Source organism: Ascaphus truei, chromosome 1 (assembly GCF_040206685.1).
Source record: "Ascaphus truei isolate aAscTru1 chromosome 1, aAscTru1.hap1, whole genome shotgun sequence".
NCBI classification, from domain to species: domain Eukaryota; kingdom Metazoa; phylum Chordata; class Amphibia; order Anura; family Ascaphidae; genus Ascaphus; species Ascaphus truei.
The window spans coordinates 203,796,034-203,820,670 of record NC_134483.1 but is presented as its reverse complement, the minus strand read 5'-3'; the positions used below and the strand labels follow the sequence as shown (position 1 = coordinate 203,820,670).

The window sequence follows — 24,637 nt, the reverse complement described above, 5'->3', positions numbered from 1 at the left end:
GATCACCAAGCTGACAGCTCAAGTCATTTCCTCCATGCGCTCCAAGAAGATATACATGAAGAACAGACAGAAACCCCTCTTGTGCAACAATACCCTCCTGATGTGATCCTACGACAAATAAATGATTGTTAGGAGAGGGAAAAACAATTGCGAATGGATAAGGAGTGCGTAAGACTTGAAGGGATTGAGGTATCGGACCAAGGGTTACATCAAGGAAATACCCTCTACTAGGAAAGGATACCGTGTTTTCCAAGAATTAAGTTATACATTTCTCACTGAAGATTTCGAAAAGTATAAGAGAAGGGACTAATGAAGTAATATTGCTGAAATGAATATACTGTTGATATTACTGAAATGGACTTGGGGGGGAGGAGTCTCTGGAGATAGATTGAAGGTGATGTACTGTTTCCATTTTGTCTGTTATGTCTTCAGTGTCCATTTTGTGTGTAAGAATGTGTGTGTGGTGTAAATGAGATTCGCTCCCAGTAGATTTATGACTGTGCCTGAAGTAAAGCCCGTATTCCTGGTATCAAGAAGTACCTAATTCTTATAGAGAGCTGTTTTAATCCAGTGTTAACCAGGTTTTAATGATCTGTAAGATGATTGGTTTAAGAATTAAGAAGTGGTTATTATATTCTGCCTAGTAACCTATTTTAGACAAAGGAAATCAATTGTATATAATGCCTGTTTGGACACTGCCTAGTAGAGAGTCTCATTGACTTTTGAATGTGTATGATCATGCTCTGTGCAATAAACTACTCATTATCTAGAACCCGTGTTTGTGAGTTTGCAAACAACGACAGAACCTTGGTTGAAAAACAGTGTTCTAGCAAAATACCAGAAGGAACAGGTGAGGAGTGAAGTTGAAGGGTCAAGCACATCCTGCTCAATACACCCTAACATGACACAAATGGAGGAAGCTAAACTAAGTGAAACACCTTCCAAGTTCCAATCGAAACATTATACCCATCAGGTTTTAAATGCAAAGGCATAAGTCATCAAAATTTACCAATATAAATATGCCAATACCGTTGATTCACTTAGGTACTAAGAAGGATTGCATTGTCTCTGCAATACATTCCTTCCCCAGAGTGCTTCTAAATATTTCTGGCAGAAAAATTATTTTCATTTACAAAGTGAAGTAGGATACAATTACATTCCTTTAACCACGGAGTTAATATTAACCCATTTGCTGGCAGAGTTACCATCTTCATCTTACTTTTCATTGCGTCTCTCATTCAGCCGGGGCTAAAGACAGGGTGGGAACTGCCAAGCTTGCTTTTCCGAGCACGTTGAGTCAGGTTCCTGACTCAGAGGGGGCCTGCTTGAGGTGTCTGGCACAGGGGGGGCTCCCATCGGTGGAAGGGAGGACCCCTCTTACAGGTATCTTTCAGCAGGCCTAGTCTAAAAGGCACCTCCGCCGCCCCCTCCACAGACCTCTAGCAGGCTCTCTCCATCTCCCTATGTTGCAGGTAAGCACATTTGTGTCCCCCCCCTCTCTCTCTATTCTGGCCCTACCTGCTCCCAAGGCCCATATTCACCACCCATGCCAAGACAATACCTATACCCCCAGGTCCATACCTACCTCCCCTCCAGATCTACAACCCCTCCAGATTCATAACTACCCCTCCTCCTAATTACCCCCCTACTGGCCCATATTTGGCCAGCCTATATCTCCATAACCATAACAACCCACCCCAGCCCATATTTCCTTCTCTCTCCTTACCCCCCTATTCCATGGCCGATATCTTCTGCCCCCCCCCCCCCCTCCATATCTCCTTTCTCCACGAGGCCTATATCACCTTCTCCCCTTGCTCAACATCTCCTCCTGTCACCACCCCCTGACCCATATCTACTACTCCCCCCTGGCCCATATCTCCCTCTCTACCCTCTTCCCTAAGCTCCTTTTCCCCCCTGGTCTATATCTCCTTCTTCCCCCTCACCTCCTGCCCATATCTCCTTCTTTGCCCTCCGAGCCCCTCCCGGCCCATATCTTTTCTGTTCCCCCCCCTCCCCTCCACCCCATATCTCGTTCTCCACCCATTTTAACTTTAACTGCCGATATATTTTGAATTTAAGAGTATTCTATACAGACTTTTTCATCTTAAACGATCCCATTGGCTCAGTGTTTGTACAAAGTCAGATGTGTGTAGCTGATGAAAGCTGACAATAAGCTGGAGAACACGTGCAAATATACAACGCAGGTTTAGGTACACTTTCCATTTGATAAGATGCAGTTCCTGTCGATTATATGTGAGGCTGTCTCTAGCACACTTCATCCTGTGCAGTTACACATACAGTATGCAAAGACAAGAAGATGAGACACACACACACTGGAACACTTTTTCGATTGATCCCTAAGAGCGCATAGGTCAAAGTTTATTGTGGAATGATGACAGAAACAAAAGATTTTGGGTGTACGGCTGCACCCTTCATCAGGGTTAGGGCGAAGAGTGCAGCTGCACCCAGAACAATGTGTTTTGTTTCAGCCACCATGCCAAAATAAACCTTGATCTATGCCCTCATAGGGCTCCAGGGAAAAAGTGTTCTGCTGTCTGTGCGACTCGTCTTCCTGTCTTTGTGTCGATATATGATGGACAACCCCAGGCTTACATAACTCACTTCCTGTTAGAGTATTGTAAATCACAGGCATCATCAATACAGTTGGATGTGGAAATGTTTTGGACAATCAAGTGCATGTTTCATGTTAGGGCTGGGACCCGCTGCGCCCGGCGGTGCGGGCGGCCGCACGAGCGTTCCTCACCAGCAGGGGAATCCTCCCGAGCCGGTCCCAGTCCCCCCTGACGGCACAGCTCACTACACGCTGTGACGCGTCAGCCGCCAGGGGATTCAAGAGAATTGTAATCCCAAGCGGTGGCGTGTCACGTGGTGTGGCTGTGAGCCAATGAGGAGGGGAGGCTTCGGGGAGCGGGGAGGAGAGTGTGGGGGGAAAGCAGCGTGAGTGCCTGCCTGTGTGTATGTGTGTGCCTGTCTGTGTGTGTGTATGTGTGTGCCTGAGTGCGTGAGTGCCTGTCTGTGTGTGTATGTGTGTGCCTGAGTGCGTGAGTGTCTGTCTTTGTGTGTATGTGTGTGCCTGAGTGCGTGAGTGCCTGTCTGTGTGTGTATGTGTGTGCCTGAGTGCGTGAGTGCCTGTCTGTGTGTGTATGTGTGTGCCTGAGTGCGTGAGTGCCTGTCTGTGTGTGTATGTGTGTGCCTGAGTGCGTGAGTGCCTGTCTGTGTGTGTGTATGTGTGTGCCTGAGTGCGTGAGTGCCTGTCTGTGTGTGTATGTGTGTGCCTGAGTGCGTGAGTGCCTGTCTGTGTGTGTATGTGTGTGCCTGAGTGCGTGAGTGCCTGTCTGTGTGTGTATGTGTGTGCCTGAGTGCGTGAGTGCCTGTCTGTGTGTGTATGTGTGTGCCTGAGTGCGTGAGTGCCTGTCTGTGTGTGTATGTGTGTGCCTGAGTGCGTGAGTGCCTGTCTTTGTGTGTGAGCGGCTGAGGAGTTGAGGGGCTAAACAGTTGAGGGGCTGAACAGTTGAGCTATTATGGAGTGGTTGTATACAACATGTACATTCATTAAATAAATGCAACATCAAACAACTTAGACAGTGTCTATTAATACATGGTTGAGGGGCTGAACGGCTGAGGGGTGGTCCCGCCCCCTCACGTCATGGCCGCGCCCCCCCACGTCATGGCCGTGCCCCCCACCCATTTTGGCCACGCCCCCCCCCCGCTCGCAAAAATGGTTTCTTTGGACCGGAAAAAGCCCCAAGTGCCTCTCCACGCGCCACCTGTCTGCAGTGCGGTCGCGTGGTCTGAGGCAGCGGGGCCTTAGCCTTATGCTTTCGATTATACTACGGTTAAGTTACAGGAGGATAGGCCTAGCACAAAAATAAACTCTACAGCCAACACAAGCAGGAGTGACACCATGGCTGTATTTTGTAAGAAGCTTTCAATTGTTACTCACAAGATAAAGAATAAAAAATTCAATACGTCTTGAATTCAATTCGTCTTGAATTATTCAGTTTACATCAATAGAAAGGCAGCTCTGACTCAATTTAGATAATTTTACCTACTGTTATTATCAGCTCAATAACATACTTAGACACCTGGTGATGGGTGAATTTATATGTTGTCACAAAGTACATTAGATTTGAATCCATACATCTCAGCAAAGCTCATTTTTTTTAATATCTCAAATCCCCCAAAGATTTGTCTGTATAATTCTACTATTTTAACAGGAATGTTTGATGACAATATGAGGAAGTGAATAATCAGTGGTGGTTGCTGGAAAAAAATGGGAAATCAAACATTCTTCTGAAGCATTCACACGCACGACTTAATGTTGCAATACACTATGTAAAATCCAACCATGAACCAAGAATCTCTTCAACTGTGAGAAGTAGCTGTGCTTTGTGTGCTAAATCATGCAGGCAAAAATATCAGCACTGGGAAACTGATATGCACGAACGTTGCATGGATATGTGTGAGATGTCTGCATGCCTGCAAAAAAAGAGTGATGTGCTTCCAAACATACATAGTAACATTGTACAAACTCTGAACATATGTGTGCCTCGTATCAATACCACCTATGGAAACTTGGAGAAAACTGGGGTTCATGCAAAATACGTTATCATTTTAAAATGTTATACCCGAGGAGCACACCTAATTCAACGACAAATTGGAGATCGTTAAACCTTAAAAACTAAAATTTGCCATCTCCAACTGCCCCCGACTGTTGATAGTTTCTAGATTACTGCTTCTAGCAGTGGTTGTCAAACCTCCCCCTTGGCTGAGCACCTACATTTTTTTTTAATACCAACACACCAGTGAACACACTACATGCAAATTATAAGTGATACATCTGCGTGGTTCGTTTGGTTATCTTAAGAATCTGTCCTGGGTGTGAGTCCCCAAGGACATCCACTGAGTTATAGTATTCTGCTGTGGCAGGACAGAGGCAAGACCTAGACTGTGGTTCTTCAAATAGTAATCTACTCCCTCACACTCACTGTATGGCAAGCACCCTCACTCCCCACCTTTTAAAAGACTAGCTTTAAAACTCACCTCTTAAATGAAGCGCTCCAATAGCATAGACTCCTGGTTAGTGTCCCACAGTCATTCCTACCAGTGACTGCCATCTCCTGCACTTATACCTGCACCTGCTGTCTCTGCAATCTAAGTATGATGGGAAATTTACAATCTCTTCTGGGCTGGGATTTCCTTTTCTATTGTCTAATCTTCTTTGTTGCACATAGTGTACTATAATTCCCTGTACTGTATTGACTCTCTTGTAAGGCGCTAACTACAGCTATGTGCGCTATATAAATAAAGATATACATAGAACAAATTTAGGACCCACGGTGAGGGTGTGGACTGAACTGTAGCCCAAGATGAGAGCTTCTCTCCTCTCCCTGTGGTCAGCTGATACCACCAGTTCATTGGTCCTTATGTAGGGTGACCAGATTTATGAAAGTAAAAACCTTCCCCTTTGTCTCTCCGCCCTCTCTGTCCCCCTTCTCACACACACACCCCATTCTCTCCCTCTCCCCCTATCCCTCAATTTTCTTTCCCCCATCCCCCCGATTATTTCTCCCCCCCATCCCTCCATTCTCTCCCCCCATCCCTCCATTCTCTCCCCTCCTCATCCCTCTATTCTCTCTCCCCTCCACATCCCTCCATTCTCTCTCCCCTCCACATCCCTCCATTCTCTCCCCCCATTCTCAGTGTGTCACTCCCCCCATTCTTTGTGTGTCTCTCGCCCATTTCTCTGTATGTGTCTCTCTCCCTATGCTGTCTCTCTCTCTCTCTCTCTCTCTCTCTCTCTCTCTCTCTCTCTCTCTCTCTCTCTCTCTCTCTCTCCCCATGCTGTCTCTCTCTCTCTCCTCCCATGCTGTGTCTCTATCCCCACCCATTCTGTGGCCCTTTCTCCCCATGCTGTGTCTCTGTCTCCCTATTCTCTGTGTGTCTCTCTCTCCCCATTCTGGACCCTAACTGTCACTGTGGAGCATGGGTGGCGGGGGAAGCCATCTTGGGCCCTGGCAGCAGACACCGGAAGTTCTCACTTTGCTCACTTCCGGGTCTTACTGCTGGGGCTTCGCTGAAGCTAACCCCGCCCCTACCCTCTGCAGCTGCAGACTCAGACCCGGCCTCCTCTCTCCTCCCTGCCGGTGTCCTCTGCTCTCTGCTGCTCCCCCTGCTCTGATGTTCAAAACTGGGACAGTCAGAAAAAAACAGGACATTTTAAAGAATGTCGGGCAACCGGGACAGACCTTAAAAAAACAGGACTGTCCCGGTTAAACCGGGACATCTGCTCACACTATCCTTATAGTACCTTGGAAGAAGGGAGAGTGAAGCACCAGAAATGACCTGACTTGAGCATGAAGGAGCTACATGGCCCATAGCTATAACTCCAAAACACTGGACATTGTATGGCTTCATAGCCCATGAGAGAAGCAGTGCTGCTCTCATAAAGTTGTCATGCCTCCAAGAAAAAGGTCTATGAGAAAGGTTACCCCAGTGTGTGTGTCCTCCAAGTGAGGCGAGGTTTCGCAAAGTGAAACGATCTTATTTGAGTAAAGCTTTGCTACTCATAACTGTTTCCAATTCCCATTTAATAAACAGTTGTGGAGCACTGACTCATTAGATATGAGACACAGAATGTTTTGCAGTGGTCCCTGACAATTATTAACACATTTGTGAATATGAAGAATGTTTATGTCCATGCATACCAAGAATTTAAAAAGGAAAATGATTGTCCGGAGTCACTGGTAAAAGTTTAGATACCTTACATAACCATGGATTATTAGATCAATCGTTGTGAGAGAGACCTGTGCCGAAATATGGGTATGCTAAACTAGCACTGAACAGGCTTATACATTTCAAAAAAGAGTTTCTGAATGCATTGGCTCAAATGCTAATACATTTCCATTAATGGTATTTTTCTACTTTAGAAGTCATGGTTGGATGAAGGCTTGTCATTTAGAAACGAGGCCAACCTAGATGCTTTTCTGTACACAAATTATCTTCTTACTGTATCGCCACACACATGGATCTCAGCAAAACCTCTAACGTTGTTTGACATCTGTGCAAAGAGAGAGCTTAAAAGATTTCCACAGTTTCTCAGAAAACAGAAATCTACTTCTAAAATGTTGAAGCAAGATTTGTAGAAATGTAGCATTAAGCGTGGTGGCTCGGTGAAAATAAGCGGTTCTAATTCTACATCACATTAAAGCACCAGTGTGGCATACTTAACTATTGTTTTGGTAAACTTTGTTTTTTTTTTACCAGTGGTCAATGCTAATATTTGCCATGCTGAAGCAAAGCCGGTCTCATTTATACATTTACCTAATATTGCTGAACAAGTGGGATTGGAGTTTAGACCATGACACCACTGAGATGTTACAGCATTAAAACGTTAAACTGACTTTAGATAGCATAAAACGCGTTGTACGGGTTACATTCCCAAAAATATGTTTTTATTACAATAAAATATCACAGATTGCAGCTCTCAAGAATAGAATAAATGCAGGTTGCAAGTGTGATGTTATCTGTGAATTGAAGGATCATCAGTGGACCCAAGCCAGAAGCACCACAATTACACAACACAGTGACACAGCAGAGCTATGCCATAAGATACATTCTGGCACCGGAAGACACTTTATGGCCCAAAAAAGCGGGAAAAGGCAAGAACCACAAACAGATAATTTTTTCCAATACAAAACATGCATGCAGACTTTATTAAGTTATGCCATGTGAATTTCCTGTACGCATGTTCAATAGAAATTCCCTAAGTCTGTGCTGTGCACACTCCAAACTTGGATTTGCTTATTTCTCATTTGGAGTCCTTCTCCCACCTGGGACATCCACACTTCATGGTCCCTTAATCTTCAATTAAATATATCACGGAGAGATTTAAAAAAAATGCGTTTTAGTCAAGTACCCTTAATTATTACACACTTGCACAGACATGGACCTCTCACGCTTTCTTTTCAGTGCATATACACTGCCGCCTGTGCCTCTCAATAATGCATACAACAGATGACAGAGAAGCCCAATGCTACATCCAACATGACAAAAATACACAGTAAAATACTTATATATTCTCTTGAAAAAGTGTCCTTTAGTTTAACCCTTTGGCCAAAGCGTTGTAAGCTTGCGAGCCACGACAAGGCAGACACCTGTTCGCAAGCCCTAACTCTATCAGATAAAATACTAATATACCTCTATTAAGGGTTAAACTAAATGACCCTTTTTCAAGAGAATATATAAGTATATTACTGTGTATTTCTGTCATGTTGGATGTAGCATTGGGCTTCTCTGTCGTCTGGTGTATACATATGCCACGCTCAATAGCACTCCTTTTTGACACTTATATACATATATATTTTGTGGGGGCTCAGGGGTTTCCAAAAAGAGCTTGCTGGGGTTTTGTGTTTTGTTAACCTCTCAATAATGCAGCAGGATTTCCTTTTCACCCCTCATATCCATAGTAGCCCTCCCACCTGAATAAACGATACCGTCTTCATAGCATCCATTGGACTTACTGTACGCGTTCAAAGGGAGGTTTTCATGCATTTTGCAGGATATGCGTACATCCTACGTAAACAATACTAATTAAAAAAAAGTTACAAATCATCTTTGTGTTACCTCTGGGTGGTCAGAGTCCGCACTACTGTTGACAGCAGCTGACCGTCCTTTGCCGAAACTTGCATGACATACTGTGGCTGTCCATTCACAAGACTGCTACAATCTTCCACTGTCTTTCCACACGGGGCTGAGCTTGTGCAGTCTGGTAAGACCTCAGGCAGGTGACTGCAGCGACTGGTTGTCATAGTGACAGACAGCAATTATGGTGCTAATGGCTTCCGCATACGTACTGTATTTCCATCTGCAAGACACCAGAAAACAGTTCACTGGAAGCTGACTGGTTAACAGTTTGGCACGTGGAATAATGTCACTTTGCACAGCCGAAAGTAGGCTTTTATGGAACATTTTTCCTAGACATTGCTCACCTTGATTGAAATGATATGTAGGGATAACATTGAGCTCTGGTAGACATACAGTATGCATATGTTCATTGCAAAGAGGAACTTGGCACACGTATGCCCGATACAATAGGGAACATTATTCCGAGGCGAGTGGAAATGATATGCAGGCGTCATACTTGGAATTCTTTGTACAGATGTCTAGATCAGCAGGGAAAGAAAACTCAGGGCTGCTGTGCGTGGTGTACAAGCACTCGCGCAATTTTATGCACGCGTGTGCTTAACCCTTTCACTGTCAGAGACCCCAGTGCTACAGGCGAGAGGCCAGAGCTGAAAATGTAAGCCGTAGCTGCTGTCAGATGCATCTAAAACAGGGGATGGACAACTCCAGTCCTCAAGGGCCACCAAACAGGCAAGGTTTTTAGGATATCCCTGCTTCAGCACAGTCTTTGACTGAGCCACTGATTGAGCCACTTGTGCTGAAGCAGGGTTATCCTGAAAACCTGACCTGTTGGTGGCCCTTGAGGACGGGAGTGGCCCACCTCTGAGTCTGCCTCGGGTGATCAGGCGCTGTACCACTGCTGTCTCCTCGGAATCAGCCCGAGTGTTTCCTGGTGCGACTTGTGCCTAATTTCAATTCAAGTCACACACAGGTGACTGGAAACACTACTTATGACTATAGAAAATCTGTTTTCAACCCACTGGGGTCTGTGAGTCAGACCGACCATCAAAGGAACGAAATAAATATAAAGACTAAAGAGCTTCATGGTATGTGCAGCACACTGTCAATTTGTGTTTGTTTTTCTGCATCAATTATTGCTAAAGGTGACAGAGCAAAGACACATAGCGGGTTGGGATCATTTAATAGTTTTGCGCGCCAAAAATATTCTACCCCACATGAAATAGGTTTAGTGGGATACATAGAAAAAAAAAGGAGCGCAAAGGGGAGATGTAATAAGTATAAAAATAATCTTTAAATAAAAAATAGTAATAAAAGACTCACATCTAGAATGACATGTACAGTACGCGCGTGGATGGACACATCGGTATACACTCGTAGGCAGAGTGGGATAATAATCTGGGACCCAAGATGATGGTAAAGGGGGAAAAACTTCCACAGGTTCCCCAACACAAAGTGCCCCGTCCCAGAAAGAGCACACAAGCGTGGATGGCAACAGGGAATGTCACAACGTGCCTCTGACGCCATTCTTAATGCATTTCGTGTAAAATATGCTTCATACGGGGTTATGGCTAATGTGCACACTGGAGGCCATTAATAAATAATATATATACACACACATACATATATATATATATACACACACACACTCAAATAAGCCACGCCTCTAACAAAACGTTAATCCTATATGCAGAACCGTATAAACATATACACATAACTTGCAATGCATCTTAATATATAAATTTGAAATTTGTATGGTTGTTGTTAGATGTGGTGAATCTCATTGGTCCTCAGCCTCTGACCAATCAGATTGGTGGCTCTATGACGTCACCCAACTGCCGCCTCACCCAGCACACACACACAGACACACCACCACACACACACACCACCTCCCGCCCAGGTAAGTAAGTAAACCGCCCTGCGCCTCCAGCCTCCTCTCCCAGCTCACACCCCTGCCGGCGGCCCGCCGCCTCAAACCCCTGCGGCTCCCCTCCCAGCTCACACCCCTGCCGCCTCCAGCCTGTGTTCCCGCCTTGCCTCCCAGCTCACCTCACACCCCGGCGCCTCCCGCCTCAACCGGGTGGGACCAAGCGGCGGAACGAACGGTCGGGAGGGGGGGGCAGCCTGAGGGAGCGCGAGCTGAGGGCCGCGTGCACGGGAGCCTGCACCTGAGGCAGCACGTTCCACTCTCCCTACCCCCCCTCCTCCTGTCCACTGTGTGTGGTGTGTGTGTGTGTGTGACACTGTGTGTGTGTCACTGTTTGTGTGTGTGTGGGACACTGTGTGTGTGTGTGTGTGTGTGTGTGTGTGTGTGTGTGTGTGTGTGTGTGTGTGTGTGTGTGTGTGTGTGTGTGTGTGTGTGTGTGACACTGTAGGGTGGGGACCGGAGCTGCGCATGCGGGGGGGATGAGCGGAGAGGGGGGAGCGGAGAAACAGACAGGGGGAGTGGAGAGGAGGGAGCGGGAAATTTTAAGACCGGCTAACGCCGGGTGCCTGTCCTGTCCACTGCCCCCACCCCGCCTGTCCACTGTTCCCCCCCCTCCTATCCACTGTCCCTCCCTCCCTCTGGGGGGTGGGAGAGGGGGAGCACAGAAATAGGGGGAGAGGATGGAGCAGGAAATTTAACTCGCGGGCAACGCCGGGTCTCTCAGCTAGTAATACATAAAAAGACAAGATGAAAGGAATAAATGTTACAGAATGCTAAAAAAATATATATATGATATATAATGGAATAGAATTAAAAATGCAAATGAAAAACAAAAATACAATGAAAAAATAAAATAACAAAGTTATCATTTGAGTACTGACTATCTAAGAAATGGATTGAGCTCCACCATCTCATTTAACCCCTGAGGGGCCTTACTGAGAAACAAGAAGATCCAATATTGCTCCCTTTGTTGTAATTTTAGAGCTCTGTCCCCATCCCTTGGGTCCCTAGGGACCACCTCCAAACCTCTGAAAGAGACCAACCAGATTCCCACTAGGAAATTCCACAAAGTGCTGAGCTAGATTGTGAATTCTTTTGCCCTCATTCTTAAGTCTACTTGCATTTTTTATTTCCATTGACATGCTCACCAACGCGGGTCTTAAGAGCGCTAAACGTTTTGCCACTATATTGAAGCTCACAGGGTCAGTTTATCACATATATTACAAAGCAATGTAGCCATGGTAGGTTTGGGCTATTCTACTGTTATGTAAGCTCTGATAGATGCAGGCTATAACAGACTGTCTTCTTGGGGTTTCCCCTCCTCCAGCAGCCTCTCTGAGTGATAGGGTGTGGAGGTGGAGCTGTGTCTGTGTACAGCCAGTCATGGTGCAGACCTAATGCCCTACCCCTTCTGTGCCTTAGGGAGGAAGCATGTACAGTTAGTTAGTCCAGGTTCACCCTTCATGGGGTAGAGACCTATGCCTCCAGCCCATTATGGGTTGAGGAAGAGTTGAGGCACCTGGCCGGGCCTCTAGCCTACCAGTGTGGCCCAGGGCCATCCTAAGACCTGGATCCTTCTATTAACATCATGCATCCGCTGTAACAAGAACTGCAGTGGCTGCACCAATAAAGGATCCCATTTTATATACCCCTACTTGAGTCTACAGTCTATTGGGTAGGGGTATGTTGAGAGGACTGTCACAGGAGGGACTGTCTCCAGAACTATGGAGCCTACTGTGACTAGAGGCGCAGCACCATGAGAAGAACTACTGCCTGAAACCGCCTAAAGCCTGTCCTGTTTCCCCACAACATCGTGGAAGCTCAGCCTCTCCTGAATCAAACAGGTATCTAGCACCACACAGACCTGTAGCCAGAGTAAATATCCCGGAGGGGGGGAGGGAAGCAGCGCTACAGCAAGAATTACAATTTACAAAATTAGGTATCTGTATTCCCAGTGGTGGTCACTCTATAACAGATTTATCACAGGCCATATATTTGAGTAACACATGTCCCCTCCCCCCCCTCCCCTCTGGGAGATTTCACTGCTACATGGTGTATTGTGGTGCATACCTGCTGGCTCACAGTAGATCTGAGTCTCCTGCGGTGTTGTGGAGGAGGTCAGAACAGGCTTCTGGGGTAGTGACTGATTCGTACTCATGGTGACAGCGCCTCCATCTCTTGCAGGCCCCAGGGATGTGGTGGACAATCCCTACAGGAGAACTTCTTTACCCTTCCCCTGATAGATTGCAGTCTCAGGCAGGAAGGTATAGTAAAACACTGGAATACTTTATTAGCACACTACAGATCTTACAGCTTCACAACAGCAGGCAATTCTTAGGGCCTTCACCCTCAGGATGTACCCTGGACCTTCACTCCAAGCCAAGGGCACCTGAAGCAGTCCTAGCTCTTCCCTTACTTCCTGGGGAAGTAAGAGGTACAGTCTCCCACTCCACTCCCCTTGGGGAGGGAGAACAAACTGACAGAGCCCTGCACAGTTGTTGGGGTAGACCAGCCTTTCTCAAGGGTAGAGGCAACACTGCTGAATTTGGGGTGTGCAGCTTCTTAAGTACAAGAAAAGCAGGAACCAGTCCCGAGTCCCTGATTGGACACACAGGCCTAGTTGCACCGCCTCCCCTGTGACTCACTGAAGCTGCTGGTGGTGGGGAAAACCCAGGATTAGTCCTGGCAGGCCTGCTCTTACCAGAACTTACTGCCAGGAGAAGGGCTGACTGGTAGCCAGAAACCAGCCATGGCTACATTTGCACATAAAGCCCATAGTGGAAATTACCAAGAGGCCTGGACTGTAAGAGGACATTGGTAGTGTTGGTATGAGAATAGAGAGAAAGAAGAACAATGTTCTATAAATCAGTGCTATCAATATATAATGAAAAGTTCCAATATGTATATGTTGAAACAACGTGGATCTTGCTTGAAGAAAGGATACTCATAATATCAAAAATGTCTGGTACATATTAGCAAGAAATACTCAAAGTATGGGAGGATAAAGAAATAAATGTCCTGGTTGATAGTGCAGGTAGTGACTGTGAATTGCAGCCCTTAACTGGTTCTCTTCCGAATAGGACACCCTCCCTAAAGCTACAATTGCCCAGCACAGTAAATGATACTGAATGTCCAGCACTCTCTGACAAAGCGCCAAACTAGGCGTGAAACGCGTTAGAGTGCTCTACCTCCTGTATGCCATGCTGTCTTTTTCATTAAATTGCTTTAAAACCAAGTTCCAGTATTGTAGCCCTCCTCGTTACCTGTTCCTGCTTGCTGCTGTGCTCCGTTTTTCCTCTTCACATTGGCATGAGAATATCTGGTTGCATTAAGCGCCAAAATACTTTTGACATTACGAGCTTTCCTAAATATCACTCTAGGTCGTTCCCGTAGGCACATTTTGAGAATGAGGTCCATCTTTAAAAGACCCCAATGTTTATCAATACTTCGTCTGATCTTGAAATCCTGTTTGTTATAGTCAGTGATAAATAGAGGTGATTTTTGTCCCCCCCTGTCTATGGGTTGCAACAGAGTATCACGTAACATCCCCATTACTCCTTTTAAGAGATGATTCAATAATTGCAGAATCATATCCCTTATCCATAAATCTACGATCCACAGTCTGGGCTTGTTCGGCATAAACATCTGTTTCTGCTTGTGGGATGCACCCTTTCAGTACATTTTCTATCCTAATTACAGTACAATAATATTCACTGATACACCTTTTTTTGTTGCAAATATCTACAGGGCAATAAAAAGTCAAATGAAAGTTTGTGAGGCAGTTGCACACCTCAATCCCATCTTATCCTGCCACAGATGCTTTGCACTGACTCTGACGCTGGCTGTCATTATATGTTAACTACTGTATCCAGTAGCCATTTGCCACCATAGGGGCAGTGAGTGCATTGCACATCCTCTGATAGACAAGGCGTTACATGTGTAAACAGACGTATGCCAAGGTTGCATTGTTTGTTTGGGCTTCGGATAAATGAATCCGCAAAAATATCTTACTGCAGAGGTTCTCAATTCCAGTCTTCAAGCCCCTCTAACAGGTCAGGTTTTAAGGATATCCCAGCTTCAGCACAGGTGGCTCAATCAGTGGCTAATTCTTTGACTGAGCCACTGATTGAGCCACCTGTGATGATACAGGGAGCCACTGAATGAGCCACATGTGCTGAAGCAGGGATATCCTGAAAACCTGGCCTGTTGGGAGGTCTTGAGGACTGGAGATGAGCACCCCTGTCTTTCTGCATCTGACTAGTGTTCCACCTGAGCAAACAAACCTGCCGGGGAATGTACACCATGCCATGAAATCACATTCTTGTTGATGTACTTGCATTCTAGAGCTGACATGTAAAGGAAATAATGGGTTTAACCTATTCACTGCTAGATGGGTCAGCAATGCCTTGCAAATCAATGGACTTTGTGGCCGGAGGGTTTTTGCTATAAAGTCTGCACGAAATCCCGTAAAATACTAATAACTAAAATCAAATACCTTTATTTATTTTATTTTTGTAAACGTCGCAAATATTTTACTAGGAAACCCCCTCCCCCCCCCCCCCCACATATTCTCATGCGCATATTTCTATGCACAAAGTAAAAGTTCAGTCATTTTGTTGTTTAAATGAAAGGAAATAACTTCTGAGAGAACATGATAGAATATGATGTCAGTATGCAGAGAAGCCCGAAACACATTGTAAAGCATGGGACTGCAGCACCCTCTGGCAGCAAAAGGATTAATACTGAAAGCAGGTGTAGACTGTGGCCAGACAGCCGCCCTGCGAATTAAACTGTTCTGCTGTCAGACATGAAGCAGATGTAGATGCCTTTGACTGTTAATTCTGCGGGTCTTAAATACTTAACACAGTGTTTTTTTAACTGAGGTTCCTAGGAACCTTTGGGTTCCCTATAATTTTCAGGTCATTTGAAAATTGTACCAAATATAACATTTAGGAATGCAAATTTACAATGCGTCTGATCTCAGATGTGCTATAGAGATAGGGTGACCATTCGTACCGGTTTTACCGGTACAGTCCCGTTTTTTTGAGGCCTGTACCGGTTTAAGTCTGTCCCGGTTTTTGTCCCTGGTCCCGGTATTGCGGTGCAGCGGCGGTGAGGAGAATGCGGCGGCCGGTAAGTTTTTTGTGTATGTGTGTGTGAATGCTGCCGGGGGGCCTGAGTGATGGAGAATGCCGGGGGCGGGACTTAGAATGCCGGCCGGCCCGCAGGGGATTGGATGAATGATGATGCCGGGGGCGGGACTTAGAATGCCGGCCGGCCCGCAGGGGATTGGTCACACCGTCGCAGGCATGTCAGAGGAAGCCGGGGGCGGGGCTTCCGCTTTGTGAAGCGCACACGTGACTGACTGCCTTCCCGCTCCCGGCTTCACTGTGTGCGGTGAGTGTCCCCCTTCTGTCCCGGGTCCCGGGTCCCAGCCAGGGGGGGGGGTGCGCAATAGGAGGTGGTAGCGGGGGTGCGCCTGCCCTTGCCCCCCGGCACGCGCGCCTGCCCTTGCCCCCCGGCGCGCGCGCCTGCCCTTGCCCCCCGGCGCGCGCGCCTGCCTTTGCCCCCCGGCGCGCGCGCCTGCCTTTGCCCCCGGCGCTCGCGCCTGCCTTTGCCCCCCGGCGTGCGTGCCTGCCTTTGCCCCCCGGCGCTCACTTCCCCCCGTCCACTTGGTGTGGGAGATAGGCTCGGGGGCGGGCAGTGGTGGCTGCGCGTTGTGCAGGCGGTGTAGGGGCTGGCGGGCGGTGCAGGGGCTGGCGGGGTGTGTGGGTGTGTGTGTGTGTGTGGGTATCAGTGTGTGTGTGTGTGTGTGTGTGTGTGTGTGTATCAGTGTGTGTATCAGTGTGTGTGTGTGTATCAGTGTGTGTGTGTGTGGGTGGGTATCAGTGTGTGTGTGTGTGTGTGTGTGTGTGTGTGTGTGTGTGTGTGTGTGTGTGTGTGTGTGTGTGTATCAGTGGGTGTGTGTGTATCAGTGGGTGGGTGTGTATCAGTGGGTGTGGGTGTGTGTGTATCAGTGGGTGGGTGGGTGTGGGTATCGGTGGGTGTGGGTATCGGTGGGTGTGGGTATCGGTGGGTGTGGGTATCGGTGGGTGTGTGTGTATCAGTGGGTGTGTGTGTATCAGTGTGTGTGTGTGTGTGTATATCAGTGCGTGTGTGTGTGTGTATCAGTGGGTGGGTGGGTGTGGGTATCGGTGGGTGTGGGTATCGGTGGGTGTGGGTATCGGTGGGTGTGGGTATCGGTGGGTGTGGGTATCGGTGGGTGTGGGTATCGGTGGGTGTGTGTGTATCAGTGGGTGTGTGTGTATCAGTGTGTGTGTGTGTGTGTGTATCAGTGGGTGTGTGTGTGTGTGTATCAGTGGGTATGTGTGTGGGTGTATCAGTGGGTGTGTGTGTGTATATCAGTGCGTGTGTGTGTGTATCAGTGCGTGTGTGTGTGTGTGTGTATCAGTGCGTGCGTGTGTGTGTGTGTATCAGTGGGTGTGTGGTTGTGTATCGGTGGGTGTGGGTATCAGTGGGTGTGGGTATCAGTGGGTGTGGGTATCAGTGGGTGGGTGCGGGGGGTGCGCAATAGGAGGTGGTAGCGGGTGTGCGCCTGCCCTTGCCCCCCGGTGCGCGCCTGCCTTTGCCCCCCGGCACGCTCCCACCTTTGCCCCCTCGGCGCTCACTTCCCCCCCGTCCACTTGATGTGGGGGCTCGGGGGCGGGCAGTGGTGGCTGCGCGTTGTGCGGGCGGTGCAGGGGCTGGCGGGGTGTATGTGGGTGTGTGTGTATCAGTGGGTGTGTGTGTATCAGTGGGTGTGTGTGTATCAGTGGGTGTGTGTCAGTGTGTCAGTGTGTGTGTGTGTGTGTCAGTGTGTCAGTGTGTGTGTGTGTGTGTGTCAGTGTGTGTGTGTGTGTATCAGTGGGTGGGTGTGTATCAGTGGGTGTGTGTGTATCAGTGGGTGTCAGTGGGTGTGTGTGGGTATCAGTGGGTGGGGGTGTGTGTGTGTATCAGTGGGTTGGGTGGGTGTGTGTGTGTGTGTGTGTGTGTGTATCAGTGGGTGGGTGTCTCCCTCACCCTCTGTCTCTCCCCCTCCCTTTCTCTCCCCCTCCCTTTCTCTCCCCCTCCCTTTCTCTCCCCTCCCTTTCTCTCCCCTCCCTTTCTCTCCCCTCCCTTTCTTTCACCCTCCCTGTCACTCCCTCCCTGTCTCCCCCTCCCTCCCTGTCTCCCCCCTTCCCTTCCTCCCTGTCTCCCCCCCTCCCTGTCTCCCCCTCCCTCCCTGTCTCCCCCTCCCTCCCTCCCTGTCTCCCCCTCCCTCCCTGTCACTCCCTCTCTCTCCCCCTCTCTCTCCCCCTAATCTCTCCCTCTCTCTCTTCCCCTGTCTCTCCCTCTCTCTCCCCCTGTCTCTCCCTCTCTCCCTCCCCCTGTCTCTCCCTCTCTCCCTCCCCCTGTCTCTCCCTCTCTCTCTCCCCCTGTCTCTCCCTCTCTCTCTCCCCCTGTCTCCCTCTCTCTCACCCCGTCTCTCTCTCTCCCCCTGTCTCTCTCCCTGTCTCTCCCTCTCTCTCTCTCCCCCTGTCTCTCCCTCTCTCTCTCTCCCCCTGACTCTCCCTCCCTCTCTCTCTCTCTCCCCCCGTCTCTCCCTCTCTCTCTCTCCCCCTGTCTCTCCCTCTCTCTCTCCCCCTGACTCTCCCTCTCTCTCCCTCTCTCTCTCCCTCCCTGTCTCTCCCTGTCTCTCCCCCTCTCTCTCCCCCTGTCTCTCCCTCTCTCTCCCCCTAATCTCTCCCTCTCTCTCTCCCCGTCTCTCCCTCTCTCTCCCCGTCTCTCCCTCTCTCTATCCCCCTGTCTCTCCCTCTCTCCCTCCCCCTGTCTCTCCCTCTCTCTCTCCCCCTGTCTCTCCCTCTCTCTCTCCCCCTGTCTCTCCCCCTGTCTCCCTCTCTCTCTCCCCGTCTCTCCCTCTCTCTCTCCCCCTGTCTCTCTCCCTGTCTCTCCCCCCCTGTCTCTCTCCCTGTCTCTCTCTCTCCCCCTGTCTCTCCCCCTGACTCTCCCTCTCTCTCCCTCTCTCTCTCTCCCTCTCTCTCTCCCTCTCTCTCTCCCTCTCTCTCTCTCCCCGTCTCTCCCCCTCCGTCTCTGTCTCATCTTAACTGCCGTATACCTACACCGAAGTAACCTACCCTGCTTTCTTCCAGATCTGACTCAAGTTTCACGCGGGAGACATCGGAAGACAGGTAGGGAACACCTCCCCTCCAGTATAGTACCTTGAGGGACTGCGGATCAGGTAAGATCTCAGGCGGGATTGCTGCTTTGGAAATTGTGAAGAGGGGGCGTCCTGACAATGGTTAAGGGGTACAGAAGTCATTCACATCTGGCTTTTTTTTGTTCGATTAGTGAGGCCATCCGAGACACACATACACACACACACACACACACATACACACACACACACACACACACACACACACACACACACACACACACACACACACACACACACACACCCACACCCACACCACACACACGTAACTAGGACTAATGGTAGTAAAGTATAAGTGTAATACAATATATAAACTGTTAATGTAAAAAAAAAAATTGTGTCCCGGTTTTTCATTTTCAAAATCTGGTCACCCTATATAGAGAGGGGTTGGGTTCCTTATAATGCATCTGATCTCAGACACGCTATTAGAGGGGATTGGGGCTCCTTACAAATTCATCTGATCTCAGGCGCACTATTACAGAGGTTTTGGGTTACTTAGAATGCATCTGATCTCAGACGCGCTATTAGAGAGGGTTGGGGCTCCTTACAATGCATCTGATCTCAGGCACACTATTAGAGAGGGTTGTGGTTCCTTATAATGCATCTGATCTCAGACACGCTATTAGAGAGGGTTGTGGTTCCTTACAATGCACCTGCTCTCAAACACGCTATTAGAGAGGGCTGGGGTTCCTTATAATGCATCTGATCTCAGACCCGCTATTAGAGAGGGTTGGGGTTCCTCACAATGCATCAGATCTGAGACACGCTATTAGAGAGGGCTGGGGTTCCTTATAATGCATCTGATCTCAGACACGCTATTAGAGAGGGTTGGGGTTCCTTACAATGCATCTGATCTCAGACACGCTATTAGAGAGGGTTGGGTTCCTTACAATGCATCTGATCTCAGAAACGCTAATAGAGAGGGTTGGGGTTCCTTACAATGCATCAGACCTGAGACACGCTATTAGAGAGGGTTGGGGTTCCAAATTGGGCAAAACTCAATGCCACATTTTCAAAAGGTTTAAAGACTATTTATGCTTTAAAAACATAAAATATAGTTGCAATCTTGCAAATAAAATAAGGATTTTGACACTACCACAGTATTGCAACAGTAGATGCAGTAACGTATAGCCTTGATAGAGAGACAGGAGACATGGTTGATATAGCCATGACCAGCAGAGCTGTTTGCAGTGGTACACGGAGCCTGCAGGAAAGACATGTACTTCATGAACATGTCTGGAGACTATTAACACGTGTAATATTGCACACCGTCGCAAACTGCCACGGTTGCAAATGATTGGTTCCTCTACAAAAGAGCACACGTTCTCCATTGCTGGACACTGATGGTATGAATCAGCACATGTCATTTTCAGTCATAGATATTATAAGATGCCCCTTCATCTTAAACCACCAAGAGAAAGTAGAAAAAGTAGCATTTTAGGGAAAAAGCAGGGGATCTCCTTGATCTAAAATAGAGAATTATTCTGCAGGCCTCTCCACTTAAGGCATTAAAACCAAGCATCGTGTAATCCCCCCTTCCTACCACAACCTGCTCTTTGATGCTGGCCACAGCCACATGTCGAAAGCAACCGTTCCCGGTCTTCCTTCAGCAGAGATCTGGACCTGGTTAGTTTGTATTTTAAACACGTAAATGATTCGATAATGTGTGCTAGGAATTGCAGATTTATCCAACTGCAACCACTATATTTAAAAAAAAAAAAAAAAACGAAAGTATATCGCATTACACTGGCCAATATGTAAAAGCTGTTTTGCAGACGAGCTCTTCATCTTCGGGACAGGATGAAGTAACTTTGGCAGGGAGAAAGTAGAAAAAAAAGATACATTTTAGGTTAACAAAAATAAAGCAGGGGATCTCCTTGATTTATATAGAGAAGTCACTATATTAGTATATACTGTTGTATATTATATTAGTGACTGCTAGGGTTGCCAGGTATCCTGTACTGAACTGGACTGTCCTGTCTTTGGACACTGTCCAGTAACAAATGGGAGGTTATACCAGACGTGTGTATACAGGTATTATATCTCTGGACTTAGTGACCTGACCAGCTAGGGGGTTTCTCTGATCAGGGCTGTTGCTAGTGGGCTGTGCAGTTTCCTCCATACTGATTGGCTGCTGCTGGGTAATGCAGCCAATCAGGAGGAGGTGTCAGGACCAAGGTGGAGGAAATAGCGAGGTGCAGAGAGAGTTGAGGCTGTTTGTTCTGTTGTGTGTGCGTGTGTGTACGTGTGTTCTGTGGTTGCGGGGAGGGAAAATGAGAGGGATGGGGCAAGAGAAAATGAGAGGGACGGAGTTATCACTGGATAATCATTACGTCGAAACGCGTAGAGTCTGGCTCGTTAGCCATCTTACAGGAGGAAGAGAAGCAGAGGGAGTCTCGTGGTGTCTTCCGTTCCGGCGAGTTGTGACGACACGATCCGGAAGTGACGTCACGGTGTCCAGACGCACGAGAGAGCTGAGAGCAGTGTGTACCGGGCGGTGAGAGATTGCGACACACTAAAGACCCAGCTGCATACTGCCTTTACTTTTACGATCTATGTAAGCCTCCATTTGTGACCTTTATTTATAAAACTTTGTTATTCTATCTGCACCACGGCTATTTTCTCTTTTTCATGAGATTGCTGTCCGTTTATACCGCACCTGGCTGGGATGTTTCACGGCTTCAGACAGATTCAATGCTTTAAAATCTACTTCGTTTGTGAGTAGTGATTTGGCAACCCCTTATATTTTTATCGACACTTTGTTACTGTATTACACTATATATATTTTTTCTTTTTTGGGTATCCGCGACGCTCCCCTGGAATTCGATCAACAATCAGGAGGAGGTGTCAGGACCAAGGTGGAGGAAATAGCGAGGAGCAGAGAGTTGAGGCTGTTCTGTTGTGTGTGCGTGTGTGTGTTCTGTGGTTGGGGGAGAAAAAATGAGAGGGATGGGGGGGAGAGAAAATGAGAGGGGTGGGGGGAGAGAAAACGAGAGGATGGGGGGGGGAAATGTGAGGGATGGAAGGGAGAGATATGTGAGGGATGGAAGGGAGAGATATGTGAGGGATGGAGGGGAGAGAATGTGAGGGATGGGGGGGAGAGAAATGTGAGGAATGGGGTAGTAAATGAGTGGGATGGGGGGGAGAAAATGAGAGGGATTGGGGGGAGGGGAGAAAATGAGAGGGATTGAGGGGGAAAAAATGAGAGGGATTGGGGGGGGGGGAGAGAAAATGAGAGGGATTGGGGGGGAGAAAATTAAAAGGATGGGGAAAGAAAATGAGAGGAATGCGGGTGAGAGGGAGGGGGTGAGAGATGATGCAGTGAGGTGGGTGAAAGGATGATGAGAGGGATGCGGGTGAGAGGGAGGGGGTGAGCGATGATGCAGTGAGGTGGGTGAAAGGATGATGAGAGGATGATGAGAGGGGGGTGAGAGTGGATGAGGGAGTGTGGGGGGTGTGGGGGGTGAGAGGATGAATGCAGATATGTTATTTATAAATGATCTGACCATTAGTACATCATTTGTTCTACATTTCTTTCCAGGTACGCACCAATTTGCACCATTTCATATTCTATTTCGTAGACAAATTCCGGGGAAAGCGCTCTGTCCCGAGAATTTTGTTTTACGAAATAGAATATGAAATGGTGCAAATTGGTGCGTACCTGGAAAGAAATGTAGAACAAATGATGTACTAATGGTCAGATCATTTATAAAATAACATACCTCCCCACCGACTTTTCTCGAGTGCGTCGCACATTTCACCATCGTGTCCAGGATTTTTGGAGAAGCCACCAGGCAACCCTAGCACTGCCCAAAACAATTTATTTTCTACCTTTTCAATCGGCATCACCACAAGGAACTACTTGCGTGGTTACATGCCAGACATATAATATATATTATCTTTAACTGTGCAATGTCTTGTATATAATGTATACCCTGTTCATTTATGTAACTGTATTTGTAACCATGTATTATTTGTCTTAACACTGTGCCCAGGACATACTTGAAAACGAGAGGTAACTCTCAATGTATTTCTTCCTGGTAAAATATTTTATAAATAAATAAGGGACACATTCCAATCCATTTTTCTCTACATATTTCTCAAGGCATTCTGGGAATTGTAGTGCCTTCCTGCCTACTGTGAAACATAATCACAAAAATACAAGATCAATCTATCGTGCAGTACCAAATTGGAGCCATGTGTGGCAATCCTACGCACCACAATCAGTTTGTTTTGTTTCCTGCCATTGTGAGAGCATTATTCTGACACAAAGCACAGCAGGAAATATTGGAAACGCTCAGCAAAATACACCATTCATTTTCCTTTAAAACAGGATACAATGCAAACTTTGCAGATTGCAATACAGTTTATAGAGTATGCTTTCACCCCTGCACATACTGTACATGCACACAGTACTTTAAAGCACGGGTGCGCAAACTTTTCTGTCTGAGCCCCCCTGACTGCTTTCCCCCCCTACTCACGCCTCCCTCCTTATCTTGTCTCTGGCGTCAAATGACGCCGTGGGGTCACATATTACCGTTTTTTAACATACGATTAAAGCAAGGGGTCTACAGAGCTGAAGGGGACTCCCTGCTTACGGAGATATTTATATCCGTAAGGGGGTGCCTGTATCTTCTGCAAAGTTTAAAGCTCCCGCGTCACGAGAGCCAATAGGAAGTCACAGCTTTGAAACTCTGCCATTACATGAACCCAGCTAGTGCCAACGGCACACCCGCTTTGGAGGTAAGTATCTCCATAAGCAGGGGGTGCCAGGAGCTGAAATTAATGGGGTTCGGCTCCGGAGATCCTACATTAAATCAAACAAAAAAATAGTCTGCTTGGATTTCCGCTTTAACAGTTAAGCCGTCAATAAAGTTCTGCTTAACAACGTATAATGATGACGAAATAAATAAAATCATCACCAGCCCCGACCAACAAAATATAACAGCGAGGCGAAAAGAAAGCAGCCCCACTTAAAAGGGTATAATGGGAACGCAGTAACGTGCAGGCATCGCCAGTCCTCATTACCTGATTTGAATAGAGATGCAATAAAGGTAAGCTGCCCTATTCCATCTTAACAAGGTCCAACAGGGGTGTAATAAAGGACAAAGGCACAGTGCTGCTTTGCTCATTTGTTGAGTTGCAATAAAGTGGGACACTCACCTTTGTAATGTTGTAATGTACGTTTTGTGATGTGTAACAACGGGCAGTTGACATTAGCATAAATTGCACATTTCCTGGCAAACCTGAGGAAACATGCAATCTATGCTAGTGTCGCAGCACGTGTGCACAGAGCCAACTTGTGCAATAATGAGAAGGTTGCAGTGACTCGGACATGGCTGCAAAGCCGTTCTCAGAAGTAATACATATTACTGTTTATTTGCTACACTTATCTCACTAATGCCCAGATCCAGAAAGGTCCGTTGACTCTGGGTTCATAGCATCATGTTATCAAAATCAGTAACAAGACGTGATGTTCACCTGAGGTTAACGCCAATCTACAAAGCAAATTATATGCAAAAACCACCGCCGTTACTGATCTCATTAGAATAGGCTTAAAGCCATGATGATGTCATGTGATGATGTCATGGGACGTCGCTTCGTCAACGCAAATCATCGTCATTTGATGTCGCGTCGTCAAGGCGACTCATCGTTGCACTGGGCTCTTTGCCAGAAAATGCCTGATTTTACTTATAAGCACAATTCCATTTGTTATAAAGCTTTTTGATACCAAATCTGTTCTGTGTCCATTTCCTGTAGTTGAGGTGGAACCTGAGAGGACTGGAAATCATATCATATGCATATACCCAGTT

The 24,637-nt window shown here is 47.3% G+C and overlaps 1 protein-coding gene across 1 annotated transcript in view; it reads right to left on the bottom strand.

Annotated features, from left to right (window-relative positions):
* The window catches only part of MARCHF3 (membrane associated ring-CH-type finger 3), a 164,204-nt gene that overhangs the window by 58,041 nt on the left and 81,526 nt on the right, over positions 1–24,637 (bottom strand). The window contains exon 2 of the mRNA XM_075600461.1: positions 8,647–8,887. Coding sequence (XP_075456576.1) covers positions 8,647–8,831 — 185 coding nt within the window. The 5' untranslated portion in view covers positions 8,832–8,887. The remainder of the gene's footprint in view (positions 1–8,646; positions 8,888–24,637) is intronic.